The 24,298-nt window shown below is 41.9% G+C and overlaps 1 protein-coding gene across 8 annotated transcripts in view; it reads left to right on the top strand.

Annotated features, from left to right (window-relative positions):
• LOC139264565 (E3 ubiquitin-protein ligase HECW1-like) overlaps positions 1-24,298 on the top strand; it is a 751,381-nt gene that overhangs the window by 514,464 nt on the left and 212,619 nt on the right. For all 8 annotated transcript variants that reach the window (XM_070881227.1, XM_070881228.1, XM_070881232.1 and 5 more), the window contains 2 exons: positions 14,032-14,111; positions 16,377-16,498. In XM_070881227.1, the coding sequence (XP_070737328.1) occupies positions 14,032-14,111; positions 16,377-16,498 (202 nt within the window). The remainder of the gene's footprint in view (positions 1-14,031; positions 14,112-16,376; positions 16,499-24,298) is intronic.

Raw genomic sequence — 24,298 nt, 5'->3', positions numbered from 1 at the left:
GGAGTGCTTGTCCACAGATCCCTGAAAGTAGCAGGCCAGGTGGATAAGGTGGTTAAGAAGGAATACAGAATGTTTGCCTTTATTGGCCGAGGCATAGAATATAAGAGCAGGTGGGTTATGCTTAAATTGTTTAATACTCTGGTTAGGCCTCAGCTGGAGTACTGTGTGCAGTTCTGGTCGCCGTGTTATAGTAAGGACGTGATTGCACTAGAGAGGGTGCAGTGGAGATTTACTAGGATGCTGCCTGGAATGGAGAATCTTAGTTATGAGGACAGGTTGGATAGGCTGGTTTTGTTCTCATTGGAACAGAGGAGGTTGAGAGGTCATTGAGGTGTACAAAATATTGAGGGGCCCGGACATAGTGGATAGTAAGAGTCCATTTCCATTGGTGAAGGGGTCTATTATGAGGGGACATAGTTTTAAGGTGGTTGGTGGAAGGTTTAGAGGAGATTTGAGGGGGAGGCTTCTTTATGCAGAGGGTTGTGGGGATCTGGAACTCGCTGCCTGGAAGAGTGGTGGATGCAGAAACCCTCACCACTTTTAAGAGATGGTTGGATGGGCACTTAAAGTAAGTAACCTGCAGGGTTACAGACCTAGAGCTGGTAATTGGGATTAGACTGAATGACCTTTTGTTGAATGGCACAGATATAATGGTAAGTACTGCAGGGAATAGAATACAGCCAGGGTGATCTCCTGGATTAGTTTCAATTGCCCGAATGGGTCGGAGAGGAATTTTCCCAGATTTTTTCTCCCTAAATTGGCCTGGGTTTTCATCTGTTTTTTTGCCTCTCCCAGGAGATCACATGGCTCCGGTTGGGGTGGAGTGTAGAATATTTCAGTATAAGGGGTGTCGCAGTTGTGTGAGACGGACTGGTTGGGCTGGGTGCTCTTTGCCTTTCCGTCATTGTTCATAGGTTTATATGTAATCTTTAGGGCTGTAGACCAAGGGCCGTGCGGCTCTTTGTCGGCCGGCGCGGACACGATGGGCCAAAATGGCCTCCTTCTGCGCGGTAAATTTCTATGTTTCTATGTTCTATATCACTTCAGATTTATTTGAATCACAAAATTAGGGCAACTGTATTTGTTCACAATTAAGACAGCCAAGAAATAAGGTAACTGCAGCACTCCAAGAGTAAACTAAAAAAAAAATGATTCTGAAGCCTGGGGGAGGGGTGCCCTTCACCTCGTTTCAGGCAGATAATTCAAATTATTCGAATTATTATCGCCCGGCGGGAGTCGAAGGGAAGAAATGAATAATTTGGCTCTTTAACTCTGACACTGCCTCCCAGCGCTTTGCGGTGGGTTTGTGTCGGGAGCAGGGTGGTGTCCATCAACACCGCGCTGAACTTGTCAGCGCAACGCGGACATGCCACGGGGAGGAATGCTGCGAGGCCGACAGTGAAAAGAAAATGGCGGTCGCGGCGGTGCGCCCTCCACTTTAAGTGTGGCCGCATCGCACAGCCACCGGCATCTTCCTGACTCACGAAGCTGTCAGTGGCACCCATTGGCAGTGGCCACACTCCCGCTGGGCAATTTCCCCGGCCGGGCAATAAAGGTTCGGCGTGCAGCCAACAAGGAGTTGGAGCTCCTGGCGGTCATAAAGTTGGGGCACGGCGTAAGCCCGTTACCGCCACCCCCCGACCCGGGGGCAATTGCGGATGGATCACTCCCTCTGCCTGCCCCCAGTTAGTAAGTCTTTACCGCCCCGTTATTGCATCATACAGGCGGTAACGGGCTTTAAAAAAAGGGGCAATTTCGGCCCCCTACCATTATAGCGCTTCTATTCACCCTAATTCTCACCTTCATGTTGGTTTGCTCCAACTGCACATAGCAATTTGGGTAGCCCCGAGCATGGGTTTCCAACCATTAATGTAAATGGTCAGAAAATCATGCATAGCGCACATCCGACTTTCTGCTATGAGTTCCTGGTGAGTGTAGTCTTTCACGAAGATCGAAAAGAGCATTAATGCGATGACGCAGCCTTGCTTGACCCCAGTCCGAACGTGAATTGGGTCTGTGGTAAATCCGTTGGTCAGGATCACGGCTTGCATGTCATCATGCAGCAGGCGTAGGATGGTGACAAATTTTTGAGGATAGCTGAAACGGAGGACGACGCTCCATAGTCCCTCACAGTTGACAGTGTCAAAGGCCTTTGTGAGGTCAAAGAAGGCCATGTACAAGGGTTGGTGCTGTTCCCTGCATTTCTCTTGTAGTTGTAGCGCAGTGAAGATCATGTCCATTGTACCCCTTAGTGGACGGAATCGGCATTGCGATTCTGGGAGGAGCTCTTCAGCCACAAGGAGAAGGTGATTGAGGAGTATTTTTGCGATGACTTTCCCTGTGGTCGACAGCAGGGAGATTCCTCTGTACCATTGACGACGAGGTCCAACACCGCCTCCAGTGTGCCAGTGCAGCCTTCGGTCGCCTGAGGAAGAGGGTATTTGACGACCAGGACCTCAAATCCGGCTTCCAGCTTATGGTCTACAGGGCAGAAGGGATATCAGCCCTCTTATATGGCTGAGAGACATGGACTATATACAGCAGACACCTCAAAAAGCTGGAGAAGTACCACCACTTCTGCCTCTGCAAGATCCTGTAAATCCATTGGCAGGATAGACGCACCAACGTCAGTGTTCTCGCTCAGGCCAACATACCCAGCTTCGAAGCATTGGCCATGCTCCATTGGGCAGGCCACATCGTCTGCATGCCCGACATGAGACTCCCAAAGCAAGCGCTCTACGTGGAGTTTCGACGCGGCAAGGGAGCCCCAGGTGGGCAGAGGAAATGCTTCAAGGACACCCTCAAAGACTCCTTGATAATGTGAAATATCCTCAGTGACTCCTGGGAATCCCTGGCCCACAACGGGCCAAAATGGAGAAAGAGCATCTGAGAGGGCGCTGAGCCCCTTGAGTCCCATCGCCAAGAACAAGCAGAAAGCAAGCATAGACAGCGGAAGGAGCATGCATCAACCCAGGCTCCCCACCCACCCTTTCCTTCAATCACTGTCTGCCCCACCTGTGACAAAGACTGTAGGTCCCGCATTGGACTCCTCAGTCACCTGAGAACTCACTTTTAGAGTGGAAGCAAGTCGTCATGTATGTACATGCTGTTTGTAGCCACCAGCTGGTGTCATTGTTGAAGGCCATTGAGCAGCACAGTCATGGTGCTGCTCTGGGTATAAAAGGCCAGTCATTTTGTGAGTCAGGCTCTTTGGGCCGTAATAAAGCAGAGCCAAGGGTGTACCTTGTTCAGTTAAACAGTACTCCATTTGTACCTTTATTGCATACATAACATAAGTCATCCTCGACTCCGAGGGATTGCCTATGATGATGATGAATCTTTCACCAGGAGCGCAAAGTCAGAAAATGACACTTCAGATCTCATCTCTCAGTATCTACCCTGCTGTGATGTCTCTAACTTTAATCAGCAGTGTGAGTTTGGATGGAAGTCAGGAGTTGGGAGGGAAAGTTGCCACTTAAATATCACAGTGCTGGAGAAGCAGAACAACAAAGAACACCAATGGCTAATGTGAAAGCACTGATATGATGCTGTTGTTGGGATTGCCTTCTCTGGCAAAATTGCTTTGCTAAGGAAACCTGGGGGTAGATATAACCTCACATGTAAGGTGAACCTTCTCTAATTTTAGCCCCAGATGAGGTCATAAACTACTAATTTTAAACATGAGCTTTATGCAGTCGTTCAATGTGAAAAATAATGACAGGCATTACTGCATTATTAGTCTCTGGTTCTCTTTTTATAGAATTAGATAAGAGATAGCCATTGATACAAGTCTAGGAATTATTGTTGGCAATATTGAGTGACAATTGCTTAATGCATCCATATGATGTATGTTTTGTCTGCTATTTTAATACAGATGTTGATCCGTATATATCAAATGGGTTAACGCTTCCATTAAAATACCAAAGAAGCTTCCACGAAGATCATCAGTAATTTCTAGGCTTTGAAAATTTAGACCTCATTTACTCATTTAAGGAGACTGACCTTGTTACTAACGGGGATTTCTAAAACAATACTTCCCTGATGGAATTATAAAATGTTAGATTAGGGAATGCAGAGCAGTGCAAGCTGCATTAACAAACAGTTTCCGTCCAGTATTTGCACTGCAATTGAAATGGTAATAAAATTGCAAACACAACTATAATTTACTATGGTGGGGTCCCTTTTAATAAAATGAGGTCTGAAGGCTGACTTTTCAAATATTTGAGAGAAAACCTTTTGATCATAGAATATTAGCTAGACAGTTTATATAATTAATCAATATAATTAAAAGTACAAGCTTAATAATAACCACAAATTAAAGCGACGGTACAAAAGCTCCAACGAAACTTTTCGGCAGTTAAAAAATATAGGTGCCGAAATTGCCTCTTTCCTTGAGGCCTGTTACCACCGCAAATTGGTGGCCACGCTGCAGAGTGGAGTGGCCGCCGACTTTCGGCGGAATGGTCGCTGCTAGCCCAATTGCCCTCGTGTTTTCCCGGCGGTACTCCCCATTTCCTCCCCCCTTACTGCTCCGATCGGTGTTGAGCACATCATCACTGCATGCACTGTTGCTCTAACATCACCGACATTCCCCTCGGAAAATTTTTGGCCCGCCTGGTGGTTCCAAAACCAGCTTTTTCCCGGTGGTCCAGTGATATAGGTAAAAAAAAGGGATGAGATCCTACGAGACGAATTTAAGGAGCTAAGAGCTAAATTAAAACGTACGACCTCAAAAGTAGTAATCTCGGGATTGCTACCAGTGCCACGTGCTAGTCAGAGTGGGAATCGCAGGACAGCTCAGATGAATACGTGGCTTGAGCAGTGGTGCAGCAGGGAGGGATTCAAATTCCTGGGGCATTGGAACCGGTTCTGAGGGATGTGGGACCAGTGCAAACCGGACGGTCTGCACCTGGGCAGGACCGGAACCAATGTCCTAGGGGGGAGTGTTTGCTAGTGCTGTTGGGGAGGAGTTAAACTAATATGGCAGGGGGATGGGAACCAATGCAGGGAGATAGAGGGAAACAAAATGGAGACAGAAGCGAAAGACAGAAAGGAGATGAGTAAAAGTGGTGGACGGAGAAACCCAAGGCAAAAAACAAAAAGGGCCATTGTACAGCAAAATTCTAAAGGGTCAAAGTGTAATAAAAAGACAAGCCTGAAAGCTCGGTGCCTCAATGCAAGGAGTATTCGGAACCCAGGAGAGGGCTCTGAGCTAGTTAGAGTGGGTGAGAGCTCAGATGAACAGGACCCAAAGAAAGAATGCAAAAGGCAGGAGGCAACAGAGCAGAGTAGCACTTGGATAAGTGTAAACTACAACGTGATAGGAAGGGACAATATGTATGAATATAAAGGGGCTGCAGGAGGGGTCAAATTATGGTTTAAAAACTAGTATTAAAACACTCTACCTAAATGCACGCAGCATTCGAAATAAAGTAAATGAGTTGACAGCACAAATCATTACAAATGGGTATGATTTGGTGGCCATTACAGAAACGTGGTTGCAGAATGGCCAAGACTGGAATTAAACATACAGGGGTATCTGACAATTCGGAAAGATAGACAAGAAGGGAAAGGAGGTGGGGTAGTTCTGTTAATAAAGGATGATATCAGGGCAGTTGTGAGAGACGATATTGGCTCCAATGAACAAAATGTTGAATCATTGTGGGTGGAGATTAGAGATAGTAAAGGGAAAAAGTCACTGGTGGGCGTAGTTTATAGGCCCCCAAATAATAACTTCACAGTGGGGCGGGCAATAATCAAGGGAATAATGGAGGCATGTGAAAAAGGAACGGCAGAAATCATGGGGGATTTTAACCTACATATCGATTGGTCAAATCAAATCGCACGGGGTAGCCTTGAGGAGGAATTCATAGAATGCATACGGGATTGTTTCTTAGAACAGTATGTTACTGAACCTACAATGAAGCAAGCTATCTTAGATTTGGTCCTGTGGAATGAGACAGGAATAATAAATGATCTCCTGGTAAAAGATCCTCTCGGAATGAGTGATCACAGTATGGTTGACTTTGTAATACAGATTGAGGGTGAGGAAGTAGTGTCTCAAACAAGCGTACTATGCTTAAACAAAGGGGACTACAGTGGGATGAGGGCACAGTTGGCTAAAGTAGACTGAAACACATACTAAACGGTGGCACAGCGGAGGACTTTTAAGGAGCTCTTTCATAGTGCTCAACAAAAATATATTCCAGTGAAAAAGAAGGGCGGTAAGAGAAGGGATAACCAGCCGTGGATAACCAAGGAAATAAAGGGGAGTATCAAATTAAAAACCAATGCGTATAAGATGGCCAAGGTTAGTGGGAAACTAGAAGATTGGGAAAATTTTAAACGACAGCAATGAATGACTAAGAAAGCAATACAGAAAGGAAAGATAGATTACGAAAGTAAACTTGCGCAAAACATAAAAACGGATAGTAAAAGCTTTTACCGATATATAAAACGGAAAAGAGTGACTAAAGTAAATGTTGGTCCCTTAGAAGATGAGAAGGGGGATTTAATAATGGGAAATGTGGAAATGGCTGAGACCTTAAACAATTATTTTGCTTCGGTCTTCACAGTGGAAGACACAAAAACCATGCCAAAAATTGCTGGTCACGGGAATGTAGGAAGGAAGGACCTTGAGATAATCACTGTCACTAGAGGGGTAGTACTGGACAGGCTAATGGGACTCAAGGTAGACAAGTCCCCTGGTCCTGATGAAATGCATCCCAAGGTATTGAAAGAGATGGCGGAAGTTATAGCAGATGCATTCGTTATAATCTACCGAAATTCTCTGGACTCTGGGGAGGTACCAGCGGATTGGAAAGCAGCTAATGTAACGCCTCTGTTTTAAAAAGGGGGCAGACAAAAGGCAGGTAACTATAGGCCGGTTAGTTTAACATCTGCAGTGGGGAAAATGCTTGAAGCTATCATTAAGGAAGAAATAGCAGGACATCTAGATAGGAATAGAGCAATCAAGCAGACGCAACATGGATTCATGAAGGGGAAATCATGTTTAACTAATTTACTGGAATTCTTTGAGGATATAATGAGCATCGTGGATCGAGGTGTACCGATGGATGTGGTGTATTTAGATTTCCAAAAGGCATTCGATAAGGTGCCACACAAAAGGTTACTGCAGAAGATAAAGGTAGGCGGAGTCAGAGGAAATGTATTAGCATGGATAGAGAATTGGCTGGCTAACAAAGCAGAGAGTCGGGATAAATGGGTCCTTCTCGGGTTGGAAATCGGTGGTTAGTGGTGTGCCACAGGGATCGGTGCTGGGACCACAACTGTTTACAATATACATCGATGACCTGGAAGAGGGGACGGAGTGTAGTGCTACAAAATTTTCAGATGACACAAAGATTAGTGGGAAAGCGGGTTGTGTAGAGGACACAGAGGCTGTAAAGAGATGTAGATAGGTTAAGCGAATGGGCTAAGGTTTGGCAGATGGAATACAATGTCGGAAAATGTGAAGTCATCCACCTTGGAAAAAAAACAGTAAAAGGGAATATTATTTGAATGGGAAGAAATTACAACATGCTGCGGTGCAGAGGGACCTGGGGGTCCTTGTGCATGAATCCCAAAAAGTTAGTTTGCAGGTGCAGCAGGTAATCAGGAAGGTGAATGGAATGTTGGCCTTCATTGTGAGAGGGATGGAGTACAAAAGCAGGGAGGTCCTTCTGCAACTGTACAGGGTATTGGTGAGGTCGCACCTGGAGTACTGCGTGCAGTTTTGGTCACCTTACTTAAGGAAGGATATACTAGCTTTGGAGGGGGTACAGAGATGATTCACTAGGCTGATTCCGGAGATGAGGGGGTTACCTTATGATGATAGATAGATTAGATTGGGTCTTTACTCATTGGGGTTCAGAAGGATGAGGGGTGATCTTACAGAAACATTTAAAATAATGAAAGGGATAGACAAGATAGAGGCAGAGAGGTTTTTTCCACTGGTCAGGGAGACTAGAACTAGGGGGCACAGCCTCAAAATATGGGGGAGCCAATTTAAAACTGAGTTGAGAAGGAATTTCTTCTCCCAGAGGGTTGTGAATCTGTGAAATTCTCTGCCCAAGGAAGCAGTTGAGGCTATCTCATTGAATGTATTCAAATCACAGATAGATAGATTTTTAACCAATAAGGGAATTAAGGGTTACGGGGAGCGGGCGGGTAAGTGGAGCTGAGTCCACGGCCAGATCAGCCATAATCTTGTTGAATGGCGGAGCAGGCTAGAGGGACTAGATGACCTACTCCTGTTCCTAATCTTATGTTCTTATGTTCTTATGTTGAGACAGTGGCCTTCTACAGCCGCAATGCGGCTTCCCTTAAAGGGGAGGGCTCACTGCCGCTGCCGCTATGTTTTTTTTGTTGGGTGCCAGGCCGCTGGCCCGGCCGAAACCCCCTCCGGTGGCCCAGTGGGTCGAAGTTTAAAAATCGCGAAGGCTCGCCCTTTTAAGTGAAGGAGAGAGCCGTGGTGACGTGGTGCTGTGATGACATCATCGCAGCGGTGCACCGCCCCCAACTTCCGCCCCTCAGTTGCTGTCACCGTCGCGTCTTTGCCCCTCAGGTGTAGTCACTGACTTCCGGATCAAAACAAAAAAAAACAAAGAGCAGAAACATAGAAACATAGAAAATAGGTGCAGGAGTAGGCCATCCGGCCCTTCGAGCCTGCACCACCATTCAATAAGATCATGGCTGATCATTCCTTCAGTACCCCGTTCCTGCTTTCTCTCCATACCCCTTGATCCCTTGAGCCGCAAGGGCCATATCTAACTCCCTCTTGAATATATCCAATGAACTGGCATCAACAACTCTCTGCGGCAGGTAATTCCACAGGTTAACAACTCTCGGAGTGAAGATGTTTCTCCTCATCTCAGTCCTAAATGGCTTACCCCTTATCCTAAGACTATGTCCCCTGGTTCTGGACTTCTCCAACATCGGGAACATTCTTCCTGCATCTAACCTGTCCAGTCCCGTCAGAATTTTGTAAGTTTCTGTGAGATCCCCTCTCATCCTTCTAAACTCCAGTGAATACCGGCCCAGTTGATCCAGTCTCTCCTCATGTGTCAGTCCTGCCATCCCGGGAATCAGTCTGGTGAACCTCCGCTGCACTCCCTCAATAGCAAGAACGTCCTTCCTCAGAGCGGAATTTCGCGAAAGAGTCGACCTGAACATTATCTGCGGTAAAAACCATCGAAACAGGGTGGCAGCGCTCTCTTTCGGGCGAGGGGCAATTTCTACCCCATAATCTCATATATCTGTGAAATTTTTCTGAGTGGAGAGACTTTGCTGAAGCTGAGTAGTGTCTTCAGCTGTCTATTTAGACACGAAGCACCAAGCCCTTTGCTGCTCATATTTTCCATTCCCCACTTCCTCTATTAAACTTCAGAACATTATTTCGAATTTGTGGAATTCCTCCCTTCTCAGTGGAATTCCACCTCAAAGTTCTTTAATCTCTAATGTGGAAACTTCCATTAACTCAAACTATTGAATATGTTTCTGCATCCTGAGGTTTCTGCTTTGAATTATCTGCAGAATGTTAAGACTATTAATGACTATCTTAGTCTCTGTGTATTGTAATTGATCCCGGTTGCTTTTTGTCCTCTCTGCCTCAGAATTCCTCGGGAGATTAGTACATAATTTCCAGACTGTATAAATACAGAAGAAAGGCGGGCATGTTCTGTCCCTTGGAACCTACCCAGATGGCTTTGTGAGGGTTGAGTGATCGTGAACAAAGTCAAATAATTCATTTATTTCCATGAAATTCAATTTTCTATTATTTTAATCAAGTAGGTTACCAAAGTCCAATTATGAACAATTACATTTATTTGTAACTGTGCTGATCATATTTGAAACATTCAATTACCTAAGTTAGCAAATGAAATGTTTATAATCACTAACATTTTCTATAAAATCTGATTTAATATCTTGAAAATAAATGTTGATTTGCAAAATATCTCATACATATCAACAGCAATCAAAAATTGTGCAGTTAATTCATGACTTCAATAAACAAATTCTTTAAATAATTATTGGGTACAGGTATGAATTTTTACAATTAAGTCTTTTCTTTGTGGCTAAGGAATATTGTAAACCTTTGGTTGAGAGCCCCAAGAGTGTTTTCTGAATTATGCAAGCGCAGACAGCGGAAGGAGCGTGCGGCAAACCAGACTCCCCACCCACCCCTTCCCTCAACCACTGTCTGTCCCACCTATGACAGAGATTTTAGTTCCCGTATTAGACTGTACAGTCACCTAAGAACTCACTTTTGGAGTGGAAGCAAGTCTTCTTCGATTTGATGATGATTGATATGACAATGTTACTGGTGCACATGTCAACCTACTGTACTTAAAATAGGCAGGAAATGTAGACAGATACAGGATAATCAATGACATATGAATACGTTAGCAAATAATACATTGTAACTCTAGATCTGTACTTGAATATAGTATACTCAGCTACTTAAAGAAGAAATGGATATATGAAGGCGAGTTCCCTGCTCCAGTGCTCCCAGTGGGTGTGGCGGTCACAGGAAGTGCATCACAGGAAGTCATGGGCGCACAGTCCATGATTTTCTGTCCATTATTTTTAATTAGGGAAAATTGAATCATCTTCATTTGTTTTCGTTCCTACTGGTAAATCAGTTAGATGTATGAAGGGAACGTCAGAAATGACAGGCTAGGTGTTAAGATCAATATAGAATTCAAAAATAAATTAGTACCTTCTTCAAAAGAAAGGAGCTGCAAAGAATTATTTTAACCATTAAATGATTTTGTTCTGTCCATTTCTGTATTTGTTTTTTAAATTTAGCCTAAACACTAAGTAGTGATAATGGCCCAGATTTTGTGGTTTAAAAACTGGCCCGGATTTTGCGGTGAAAGTAATGGAGAGGCTATCCGCTCACTGTTATTAAAGTATAAATTGGACAGCAACTTCTGGCATCTCGCCGAGAGACTCAGCATTGAAACAAATGGAATGGCGTGTAGTTGCTGTATTTGTGTGATAGATATCCACCAAACTCACCGGGAAAAGTTAGGGCTTGTCCATTCAAGTGCAAGTACATTTTTAATGGCATGGTAAGTCTTAACTACCTGTATTATCACTGGCACTGAAAATTTACTTTTACAAATGTGGAGCTTCATTCCTTCAAATTTTAACTATTGTTGGAGATTGAAAAAAAAAATTGAATAATTAAAAAAAACGTTTTCTTTTCTCTCTCAATCCCATCTTTCTTTCCCTCTCTTTATTTCACTTTCTGTACATGATTTGATATTGAATTAACTGTTATAACTTGCATTCCTGGCTCAGACCACTTGCCTCAGTAAGGATTCTTCAATCTGACTGGTTAAGGAGATACACAATTGCCTGCCTTGTTCACACAGGTCCTAGAGGGTGCTGTGCTGAAATGGCTTTCTAATCACCACAAGTTCCAGTACAAAAGCCCACAGAAAGTCTGTGGGCAATTGTAAATGTGTAATGAACTGCTGGCACCCTTCGTTGGCTGCTGACATCAAAATCTGGGCCAATATCATCAGGGGTGCTGGCTTAAAGCAATTACTGAGGGCTGACTGTTCGGGAGCTGATTTGTCATTAGTAGAGACACAGACATAAATCAAAGCATAGTTCAACACCAACTGTATTTCTTACGTCAGCTCCCTTGTACTTCAGAACTTCTCAACTCATTTATATTATGAGCATGTATTGTTTAAAAATTCAAGGGAACTTGTCAAGACAAGTGGATGTGGTGTAACTCAACATCTTGGTAATGGTTTAATTATTTAATGGTTTTTTAAGTATTAAACATCTTTGAGAAAGAAAAGGCTTTATTTCAGGGAAAATGTCTGAGGCACATTGTCCATGTGGGAAAGGCTGAGAAAGCTTGTACAGTGACATGTGGCCTTCATTGCCAGGCCCTATGGTTGATCTAAGCTTGATTCTCCTGAAGATGAAAGGCAATGAGGATTAAAACATTATTTACCCTTCTGAATGTGAATAAGAGTGACTTGGATTCAGTTTTTGACTGTTCGCAAATCCTGTGCTTTATAAGGGATTGTCAATTCTTACCGTCTTTCATCTCTGAAGATTCAACCTTAAATCCAGCCTAAGGGATCAAAGATCAAAAAAGTCCTTCGTAAAAATGACCAGGATTTCAACCGTGTACGTGTAAAATCAGTGACGATAAAACATATGTGGGCCAAGAGGGAAAGCACATACATAAAAACTCTCTCTCTCACTGTATTTAGACTAAATAGGAATGCTGAACTTGCTTCTAGTTCATATCGTTCCCTCAACTATCTCCTCCCATTCCATAAAACAGATGTCATCCAGTCTTTTGACATACATTTTGATGTTTAAAATATAAAACACACACGCACATTGTTGTGCCAGGAGCAATTTTTTTGAAACACATGAACCATAATTTACTGCTGAATAAATCAGTAATGGAGTCAATGCCTATACCTCACCAGTATGACATTTTTCAAGCATCAAAGTCTTCGACAAATAAAATTGGTATTCCAGATATCAACGATGACACAACAGGGTAAATTCAGCATTCCTACACTCCCACCAGGGAGTTGCACGGAGGGATCAGGGAATAAATTCTGCAGTATTGTAGCTCTATCTCCAACCGATACTCCCTTTAGGCTTGACATCTCACTGTGATCGCAGGATTGGTGAATTTTCCCTAGTTGGTACAATAAAGTTTATTATACAGGATCTTGTTGCACAGTTGTTATGCACTACAGCAGAACTCAGTATAACTTCTGAGTTGGGATGCAGCTGAACCTTGAGTGAGATAAGGCAAGAACTCTTTGGGATGGGTGGTGGGAGAAGACTGCCTCAAACTGTTTGGGTTTAATGCCATATGAAATATTACTCCATTGTGATGTCAAACTGGATTTTTTTGCATAATTTTCTAAACTCTGGAATTCCCTCCCTGAACCTTTCCGCCTTTCTACCGCTTTCTTCCTTTAAGATGCTCCTTTGACCAAATCTTTGGTCACCTGGCCTAATACCTCCTCATGTGGCTCGGTGTCAAATTTTGTTTAATAATGCTCCTGTAAAGTGCCTTGGGATGGTTTACTACATTAAAGGCACTATATAAATGCAAGTTGCTGTTGAGTGTGCAAACACTCTTGTCCTCGCTCACAAAATGTTTAAACAGTACCATCCTGAAACAGTGCTCTTCACACTTGTATGAGCTGTGGTAGTTCAATCCAGAACCAGGCACTGTAAACAAATTTCCGCCTGGCTGAGAACAGCAGGTACACTATGAAGGCACCCTAACACACCGTGCCATAGAATGGGAGCAACTGACTCCATACAGTGAATTGTCAGTATAAACAGAAGGGGGTTTTCAAGACAATCATAGAATCATAGAAATTTCCAGCATGGAAGGAGGCCATTTCGGCCAACAAAGAACTATCCAGCCTAATCCCACTTTCCAGCTCTTGGTCCGTAGCCCTGTAGGTCACGGCACTTCAAGTGCACATCCATGTACCCTTTAAATGTGGTGAGGATTTGTGCCTCAACCACTATTTCAGGCAGTGAGTTCCAGACCTCCACCACCCTCTGCTGAAGAAATTTCCCCTCAAATCCCCTCTAAACCATCTACCAATTACTTTAAATCTATGCCCCCTGGTTGTTGAACAAGGTGAAGAACTCCCTAGGAAAGAGAGAAGGGAATTAGAGAAGAGTTAATCTCTGCTGCTCTTGTGCAACCCGTAATAATTGATTCAGAAGCAGAAATAGCAGAGTTTTGGGAGCATGTCGCCTGCCTGCCAACACTATGTTAAAGGCAGGAGAAATTATTTAATGAATGGCGCAATATATTTCTATAATTACTGCTTCAGGTCACTGGTGTTATCTATGATTTACAACACAGACTATGTTGCCATGGTAACGATTTAATTTGTTCCAAGCTGTTACTGAAATGACACTATTTCTCTTTTCACTCCATGACATAATACATCATACCGTTAGACCTTCAGCATTTCAATGTAACCATTTCTCATTCTGATTTGATAACAGGTATCAGAACATTCAGCGGACAATTGCAACTGATAGGTCAGAAGATGAGGCCACTGCAGAGATTTCACAACCAAATACAGGTTTGTACATTTATCAGAAATATATTTATGAGGACAAAGCCTGGACACAGCTCCAAGCATAACATCCAGATTACTTATTCCCTCGGGCACAATTACAATAGTTGAAATGTCCTGGAAGCATCAGTTGGAATCTCACAAGACCCTTTGCTGTGGCTGTTGTGATCTTTCATTTGATCGTTTGACGTTATTAACAGTATTATTGTCTGATTTTTTTTTTCTCTAAATTTTCATCACATAAAAGTAACTCAACATCATGTGAAGAAATCAATAAAACTGTGTTACATTACCAAAAGCCAGTGCTGGGTTGGAAAGAATAATAGTACTACTGCAAGCTTGGAAACAGAATGGACAAAAAGATCAAAGTGATCACAGGGGAAATGTAAGCTGCTTGTTTCTCTTAGTACCTCGTGTGGGTTAGTGCACATACTGACAGCCCTGGAACTGCAGCAGTTGGAATCAATCGCTTGCATCCTACAGTCTCTACAGATGCTTCAGAGTTGTTGTACATCCTGTAATATATGTGCTAATGACTGATGTGTTTGAATACTAGAGCAGAGAGCTGGTCTGCATAAATGTTAATATGTAAAGAGTTGATAGAGTTGAAGGAGTTAGGGCTCCAAACATCATACTATGTTGGCAACTGTAGCAAGTACTTGACCGAGCAAATATTTTATCTGATACTGTGTGAATTTTTTTCAATGCATTTTTATTTTTTATTTTTTCATAAACCTGTGTGAAAAATCTCCATTGTATTTTATTTATTCATTCACGGGATGTGGGCATCACTGACGATGCCAGCATTTATTGCCCTTGAGAAGGTGGTGGTGAGCCACTGTCTTGAACCGCTGCAGTACGTGTGGTGAAGGTAGTCCCATGGTGTTAGGTAGGGAGTTCTAGGATTCTTGACCAGTAACGCTGAAGGAATGGCGATTATATGTGTGCCATGAAGGGAAATTAGAGGTGGTGGTGTTCCCATGCGCTTGCTGCCCTTGTCCTTCTAGGTGGTAGAGGTGCTGTTGAAGAAGCCTTGGCAAGTTGCTGCAGTGCATTTTGTAGATGGTACACACTGCAGACACAGTATACTGGTGGTGGAGGGAGGGAATCTATAAGGTGGTGGATGGGGTGCCAATCAAGCGGACTGTTTCATCCTGGATTGTGTCGAGCTTCATGAGTGATGTTGGAGCTGCACTTATCTGGGCAGAAAATTCCATCACACTCCTGACCTGTACCTTGTAGGCTTTTGGGAGTCAGGGGGTGGGTCATTCACTGCAAAATATCCAGCCTCTGACTTGCTCCTGTAGTCACAGTATTTATGTGGATGGTCAGTTAAGGTTCTGGTCAATGGTGATCCCCAGGATAATAATGATGGGGGTTCTGACGATGGTAATGCCATTGAATGTCAAGGGGAAGTGGTTAGACTCTCTCTTGTTGGAGCTGGTCATTGCCTGGCACTTGTGTGGTGCGAATGTTACTTGCCACTTATCAGCCCAAGCCTGAATGTCGTCCAGGTCTTGCTGCGTGCGGGCACAGACCACTTCATTATTTGAGGAATTGTGAATGGAATTGAGCACTATGCAATCATCAGCGAATATACTTCTGACATAAGTGATGTGGTCACTTTAATAATTGCCTCTTTCTTACATTATTGGAACCACTGATGTTGAGCACAGGCTGGCACTATTCAGATCAAATGAGCAGTGACCGGTTTCTCACATACTAATTGTAGATTATTGATCTATTTTAAGTTTCTGCAACCAGAGTGATGTGTGTGAAGACTGAGTGAAAAGAAACCCCTTCCAGCAATAAAGCACAAATCGGTCAAGTCCCCTTCAGTTGGTTTCCCCACTTTTGTTGTAAATGGAAGTTGCTTTTGCTTTTAGGGAAAGCAATGAACCTTTGCTTGTTCACAATACTCCCCATCTATGAGTCTGGATGTATCCTATATTACAAAATCAACATTACAAAAGCAGATTATTTGGTCATTATTACATTGCTTTTGTGGGAGCTTGCTATGCACAAATTGGCTACTGCGTTTCCCACATTACAACAGTGACTATACTTCAAAAGTACTTAATTGGCTGTAAAGCGCTTTGAGGCGTCCGATGGTCGTGAAAGGCGCTGTGTAAATGCAAGTCTTTTATCCTATACACACCCAGTGCCTTGAAATAAAATGCAGTCACATTTTATTATTTTTAAAGTCCTTTTTATCTTCGAAATGAATAGATTTCTCATTGATGTTGTATCTTATCTCCTCATTTTTACCAGAACTGAGACGAGAAGGCTCTTTGTCTCCAGTGAATACTCAGAAAATTAATATGTTATTGCAATCTCCGACTGTCAAATTTATCACAAACCCTGAGTTCTTCACTGTGCTACATTCAAACAATGTAAGTACCTATTTTAATCCCTGCACTTGTTGGTATTCCATGGTAACTTAAAACTCAGAGAAGCAGTATATACCTACATAAATAGTTTTGCATTGTGTGGCATTGCTGTGCTCATAATTGTCTTATGATTTCTGCATTACTCTCTTGGATTGTTCTATGATTTCCTTTCCCATTTGATTTAAATTCACTGTGCTGTCCATTCTATATCCATGATCACTGCATTATTGTTTCCTCCGTATCATTGGGCTTTATATTGCTCTTTCTTATTACATTTGTGCTATTATATTGCTGCATCTTTTGAATTGTAATACATTCTGCATCGCTCTGCTCTGATCGTTACTGTGTTCTCAATATTATACATCCTGTGCTCATTTCTTTACATTCTCTGCATCCCATGTTCTGTCCTTTTCTGTGCTCTCTGGTCTTTCTGGTTTTGACAAATCATTTCTGTTGGTAAGAAACTCTTTGTGGTCAAACTGTAACGTTCTTTTGATAATAAGTGATCTTGCTGCTACTTATGCTTTTGTGCTGATTCATGCTGACTTATAATCTCAATAAAGAAATGACTAACAAGTGACCTCTCAGGTACTGGATTTGTTAAAATCAATGAAATGTTGAAAGTTTCTTTCTTGTCTGGTTTCCTATTGCTTTACCATAAGGCCTAATCTAGATCTGCATGTATTGAAATTATTCTGGTCGTCTCCAGAAGGTTTTGTTCATTGGAGATAAAGGCTCTTGAAAATGTTGTCCCCTTGCATGCCTTATGGGAGCTTCTAATATGACAGCTACCAAAACATAATGGGAAAATATCCAATAGAATAAATTATACGGAGGAAGGGGGAGAAATAAAAGGAAGGAAAGAAAAGAAAAAGTGTAAATAAAGTAGGAGAGATAAAAAAAAGACCACAGAGACAAAGTGAAGCAGAGGGGAAACCTGAAGCAAAGAGGGAAGAAAGGGCCACCATCACAAGCAATGGGAAGCAGTAAACTAATATTAGATAATCAAAGCTCAAAACATCTTAAAGGATACTATATGATAAATACATGAGGATAAATAAATAAAAATAATCGCCTTGCTGCAACCATCGGGTGAGTGCAGCTCGCACCTGTTTTGAGCAAAAGTTCAAAATCACCCCCCCAATATATCTCAAACCATAGCATTGGAAATATATCGGAATGTAGGCCCCAGTCACGTTCCCTAGACACTGGATTAAAACAATATTTCAGAGGAATATAAAGTAAATATTAAAATTTAGTTTGATAATGGATACTCGAGGATAACACTATCACTAGTTTTTGTTGAATTTTCTGCTGCGGTCGATATTCTTGTTGAATTTACTTCTATAACAGTGTAAATTCAGTGCGAACTCCTGATGTAGGATGGAGTAAATTGGAGAAGACTCTGTACTGCGATACAACAGCTGGAGCCACTTTACACCTTCGAAACCAGTGCAGGTCATGACATTCAACATTAAGCAGTGCAAAGAAATCATCCCATCCACTTACCAGCAGGGGTCCGATCACGCTTCAGGCCTGGAAGCTGATAATTGTGTTGCCGGGTGAAATGCGTATTGACCATTCTGGTTTGCACCACAGCATGTGACCCTGTAACCGTAACAAGGGCACACATTAAGTCTATTGTAAATCAAATCATTGAATCGTAGAATGTCACAGCACAGAAACAAACCATATGGCCCATCAAGTTGGCACCGGAGTTTTTCTCCACAGGGGCCTCCTAATCGAATCCCACTCTCCTGCTTGCTCACCCTACTCTTTAATATTCCTCTTTTCAAGCAACTATATAAATCCCTTTTAAAAAATTTGATGAATTCTGCCTAAGTGATTGTTTCATAGAATATCACATTGTAACATTTACTGTATCAAGATTTTTTTAATAACTTATCCATTAATTATTCTTGTGATAAATTTCTGCCCTCTTGTTACCTCTTACCAACAAGTAAAAACAATTGACCGATATTTGTCATAACTCTTTATAATTATGAATATCCCTCAATGTTCTCAATTGATACAGATCAAGCATAGTGTCCCTGTACATATCATTCAAAAGCCAGTCTATGCCAGTTATTGCCAACAGATAAATTTCAATGTGATAATTGTAAGTTAAACAAACTTGAAGTCTGTCAGGCTTAGGTTATTTTTTATTTCAATGTTAAAACCTAAAATCCCCAAATTTACTGTATATAATAAAGATACATATATGTTTAGTTTAAAATTAAGAGCGCTAGAAATTCGTTTTTTGGTGAAAACGATATTTTTCGCTAAAAATACCGTTTTCACTTCGCTACCGCTGCAATGTCTAAAAATCGAGCTTTAATTTGCGCAGCTGTAAAAATCGTCAATGCACGAGGATTCATGGCGCAAACTGTAAATTTTCTGCAACTTTACTGCGAGGCTGATACCGCTGCGAGAGAGGTCTTGGGAGGAGGGAAAACATCCCCAAAAAATTGCAAAAAGAAAAAAAGTCACAAAACATTCACAAGACATTTAACTATCAAATCGCTGAAAAAGAATTAAAAAAACAAAAACTTTAACTTACCTTTTTTGCAGGTCTTCATACTTACCGCTGCTCCAAGGGCTGCAATGCAGCTTTTTACCTGCCGGTACTTTTTGCCCTAAATACGGATGCGTGCTGAGCCAAATTTTGGCGGTCCACTCCCCAGCGGTACTTAAAACCCCCTGCCACAAGACGTCTTTGAATTTCCCACCAACTGTTTTTTGCCAAAAATGGTGAAATATCGCAGAAAAACTGGTCGCAAGGTCAGCGAATTTTTAGCCCATAGTGTCAGCTGTTTTACTTAAAATGGCGATGTAGCTTAAGTAACGAGCTCAAAAATGTTTTTTCAAAAATTTGGACCAGAAGAGCTGACTGGAAAATATCCTGCGGTGTCCCATGTCCTTCAAAAAGGTAGTTGCATTTCAGACAAGGGTTCATCTTTCTAAATCTTTAATCACTGAAGTAAAATCAATCATAAATTGAACCACCCCATCTGTCTCCTTCAAGCAGTAGCACCACCAGGAGTGCACAATGTGATCCTACCAAAAAGCCCACAGCTTTTTTTTTCTAAGCTATGCTACGTAGAGTTCATAGAGTGCATCCGGAATAGTTTCCTTGAACAGTATGTTGCGGAACCAACCAGGGAGCAGGCTATCTTAGATCTGATCCTGTGTAATGAGACAGGATTAATAAACGATCTCCTAGTAAAGGATCCTCGGAGTGAGTGACCATAGCATGGCTGAATTTCAAATTCAGTTAAAAGGTGAGAAAGTTGGATCTCAAACCAGTGTCCAAAGTTTAAATAAAGGAGACAACAAAGGTATGAAGGCAGAGTTGGCCAAAGTGGACTGGGAAAATAAATTCAAGTGTGGGACGGTTGATGAGCAGTGGCGGACATTTATGGAGATATTTCATAACTTGCAACAAAAATATATTCCAATGAGAAGGAAGGACTGTAAGAGAAGGGATAACCATCCATGGCTAACTAATTGAAAACTATGGCATACAAAGTGGCCAAAACTAGTGGGAGGCCAGAAGATTAGGAAAATTTTAATAGCCAATAAAGAATGACTAAAAAAAATAATATGGAAAGGAAAAATAGATTATGAAAGTAAACTAACACGAAATATCAAAACAGATAGTAAGAGTTTCTACAAGTATTTAAAAAAGAAAAGAGTGGCTAAAGTAAATGTAGGTCCCTTAGCGGATGAGACAGGGCAATTAATAATGGGGGACAGGGAAATGGCAGAGATTTTGAACAAATATTTTGTATCGGTCTTCATGGTGGAAGACATTAAAACATCCCAATAGTGGATAATCAAGCAGCTATAGGGAGGGAGGAACTTAAAATAATCACTATCATTAATGAAGTAGTACTTGGCAAAATAATGGGACTAAAGGTGGACAAGTCCCCTGGAGCTGATGGCTTGCATCCTAGGGTCTTAAAAGAAGTGGCTGCAGAGAGAGTCGATGCATTGGTTGTAATTTATCAAAATTCCTTGGATTCTGGGGAGGTCCCAGTGGATTGGAAAACAGCAAATGTAACACCCCTGTTTAAAAAAGGAGGCAGACAGAAAGCAGGACACTACAGACCAGTTAGCCTACCATCTGTAGTTAGAAAAATGCTGGAGTCCATTATTAAGGAAGCAAGAGCAGGACATTTGGAAAGCATAGTTCAATCAAGCAGAGTCAGCAAGGTTTCATGAAAGGGAAATCTGTTTGACCAATTTGCTGGAATTCTTTGAGGATGTAAAGAACAGGGTGGATAAAGGGGAACCAGTGGATGTGGTGTATTTGGATTTCCAAAAGTCATTCGATAAGGTGCCACATAAAAGGTTACTGCACAAGATAAAATTTCACGGGGTTGGGGGTAATATATTAGCATGGATAGAGGATTGGCTAACCAACAGAAAACAGAGAATGGGGATAAATGAGTCATTTTCCGGTTGTCAAACAGTAACCGGGGTGCTGCAGGGATCGGTGCTGGGGCCTCAACTATTTACAATCTACATTAATGACTTGGATGAAGGGACCGAGTGTAATGTAGCCAAGTTTGCTGATGATACAAAGATGGGTGGGAAAGCAAATTGTGAGGAGGACACAAAAAATCTGCAAAAGGATATAGACAGGCTAAGTGAGTGGGCAAAAAGTTGGCAGATGGAGTATAATGTGGGAAAATGTGAGGTTATCCACTTTGGCAAAAAGAATAGAAAAGCAAATTACAATTTAAATGGAGAAAAATTGCAAAGTGCTGCAGTACAGAGGGACCTGGGGGTCTTTGTGCATGAAACACAAAAAGTTAATATGCAGGTACAGCAAGTAATCAAGAATGCAAATGGAATGTTGGCCTTTATTGCAAAGGAGATGGAGTATAAAAGCAGAGAAGTCCTGCTACAACTGTACAGGGTAATGGTGAGACCACACCTGGAGTACTGCGTACAGTTTTGGTCTCCGTACTTAAGAAAGGATATACTTGCATTGGAGGCTGTTCAGAGAAGGTTCACTAGGTTGATTCCAGAGTTGAGGGGGTTGACTTATGAAGATAGGTTGAATAGGTTGGGCCTATACTCATTGGAGTTCAGAAGAATGAGAGGTGATCTTATCGAAACATATAAGATAATGAGGGGGCTTGACCAGGTGGATGCAGAGAGGATATTTCCACTCATAGGGGAAACTAGAACTGGGGGCATAGTCTCAGAATAAGGGGCCGCACATTCAAAACTGAGTTGAGGAGGAATTTCTTCTCTGAGGGTTGTAAATCTGTGGAATTCTCTGCCCCTGAGAGCTGTGGAGGCTGGGTCATTGAATATATTTAAGGCAGAGATAGTCAGATTTTTAAACGATAAGGGAATAAAGGGTTATGGGGAGCGGGCAGGGAAGTCTATGATCAGGTCAGCCATGATCTTATTAAATGGCGGAGCAAGCTCGAGGGACAAATGGCCTACTCCTGCTCCTATTTCTTATGTTCTTATTATGCTGCTGTTTTGGAAGCCAGTTGTTAGTTACTCTACCTTCAAAAGAGCATTTGAATGTTATCTTTCAAATTAATATGAACATACTCACTGAGATATGATTAATATTGTTTATCCCATAATTTCCTCACAAAACCCATTAGATACTAGGTAGAGCAAACGGGGAGCGTTGTCAACTCTGGTTAGATCGTATTCAGGAGGTTTCATCACATGATCTCCCGCCTCCAACCATTGGTCGCCCAACATGCCAATCCGCGTGGCAATTGATCAATAATGACAATGAAATTGCCCATAATCCTCCGCACTCCAGAAACCACTCACAATTGTGTGATTTTGCCAGGGCTGCACTAGAAAAAAAGGAGAAAGACTTGCATTTATATAGCATCTTTCACGACCTCAATGTCCCAAAACGCTTTACAGCCAATGAAGTACTTTTTGAAGTGTAGGCAAATACATCCTAGACACATTGCAGACCTGATGTTTATTGTGTCCGGCTGGAGTGAAATGGGAGAAGAAAATATCCTTATGACTTTTCTGTCGGATTGCACGCAGGAATCTCTGGGAGATTATCTTTAATTCCGAGATATTCCAACACAATCCAGGAAGGTTGGCAGCCCATTCAAGAAAATAAAATAAATTGAGCTCATCCCTTTAATGCTGACCCTTTATACATATTGCAATGTAGTATTAATAAATGCCAGCTATCATCCAAGATGAATTGGACTACCATTTGGTGTTATCTGTGTATTTGCTATGTTATATTGATTCTCTTGTTAGGGTAGTGAATCAGTAATTTAAATTTAGCAGTGTTCAAATATTTAATTCCTAAAAAATGCATTCTGCTGGCATATTTATGGTGGAATGTTTAGCCCCGCAGTGAAACATAGAACCAGAAGTACTTAAATTAAAAAAAATGATGTTCCTGTTGCTTTTATTTAACATGGCTGTAGTGCAGTATCTCTGAGGGCAAGACCCTTTAAACCTATATATGTGTGTAGAAGGTTGCCATTAACAGTGCTGATTGCCACTGCCCTGCACTGAACTCCAATCAAGGGCTACAAGAACATGAACCTATTACCAATCCTACAGGCACTTATCACAAATGGCATGCTGGGTTTAGGTTGTGACACAGTACAGTTAGTTAATCCCTTCCTACACTGCGATATTCAGATTGTTGCCATCTCCCACTGTGTCCAGTTAGTTCCTGACTGCTATTTGCTTTCAGTTATATTCACCAGTATCACATCAGCCAAAAGCAACACAACTGTTGGTCACGTATATCAGATAGAATAGAAAACAGCACGGGTGCTTTGAGACTGTAACACGTCTCTGGGCTCAGATAATATTCAGAAACTGCTCAAGCTTTATTTCACCTGACATCTACCATCTTCTACCCCCCTCACATAATATAAGAAAAGTAGATTTCCCTCTAACAATGCAAAAATGTGATAATACTGCAATATAAATCTTGTAGTATAGTACCTCTGTAGCTTGAATCACATGGTATACAAGCTCTGCACTGTGACTCATGTGATATGGTAACTGCACTTTGAATTTCACTGATAAATTCATGAATACTATATTATGCAAAACAGAATTAGTAAAAATAACTCGAGCAGCAACACATCTCCAGATAAACTTGAGCACTCAGTTGGCACATCGGTGCAGTACTGAAGGAACGCTGCACTGTCTGAGATGCTATCTTTCAGACGAGCCGTGAAACCAAGGCCCATCTGCCCTAAAAGAACATATGCCACTTTTTTTTTAAAGTGACGATGAGTTCTTGTGGTGCCCTGGCCAACATTTATCCCTTAACTGAAGTCAATAAAACATGAAAGAAAGAGAGAGAGAGAGAGAGAGAGACGGACGTCTCAAAGCACTTTACAGCCAATGAAGTACTTTTAGCGTATAGTCACATGGGAAATTCATTATCTCATTGCAGTTTGTGGAACCATGTTGTGCGTAAATTGGCTTCCACAATTTATTGTATTAAGACAGTAGCTACGAAAGTACTCAATTGGCTGTGAAACATTTTGGGACATCATGAGAACATGATGAGCACTATATAAATGCAAGTTCTTTATATCTTTCTTATACCATATGGGCGATTCTACACTGAGGTCCGAGGTAGGGGCCAATTCAACCATTTCTATAGCACCATTTCCACAGGACGTCCCAAAATGCTTTACACCCGATGAAGTACTTTTGAAATGCAGTCACTGTTGTAATGTAGGAAACGCGTCAGCCAATTTGCGCACAGCAAGCTCCCACAAACAGCAATCTGATAATGACCAGATATTCTGTTATATTGAT

This window comes from Pristiophorus japonicus, chromosome 5, assembly GCF_044704955.1.
Source record: "Pristiophorus japonicus isolate sPriJap1 chromosome 5, sPriJap1.hap1, whole genome shotgun sequence".
In the NCBI taxonomy this organism is placed as follows: domain Eukaryota; kingdom Metazoa; phylum Chordata; class Chondrichthyes; family Pristiophoridae; genus Pristiophorus; species Pristiophorus japonicus.
This window is presented reverse-complemented; position numbering and strand designations above follow the sequence as displayed.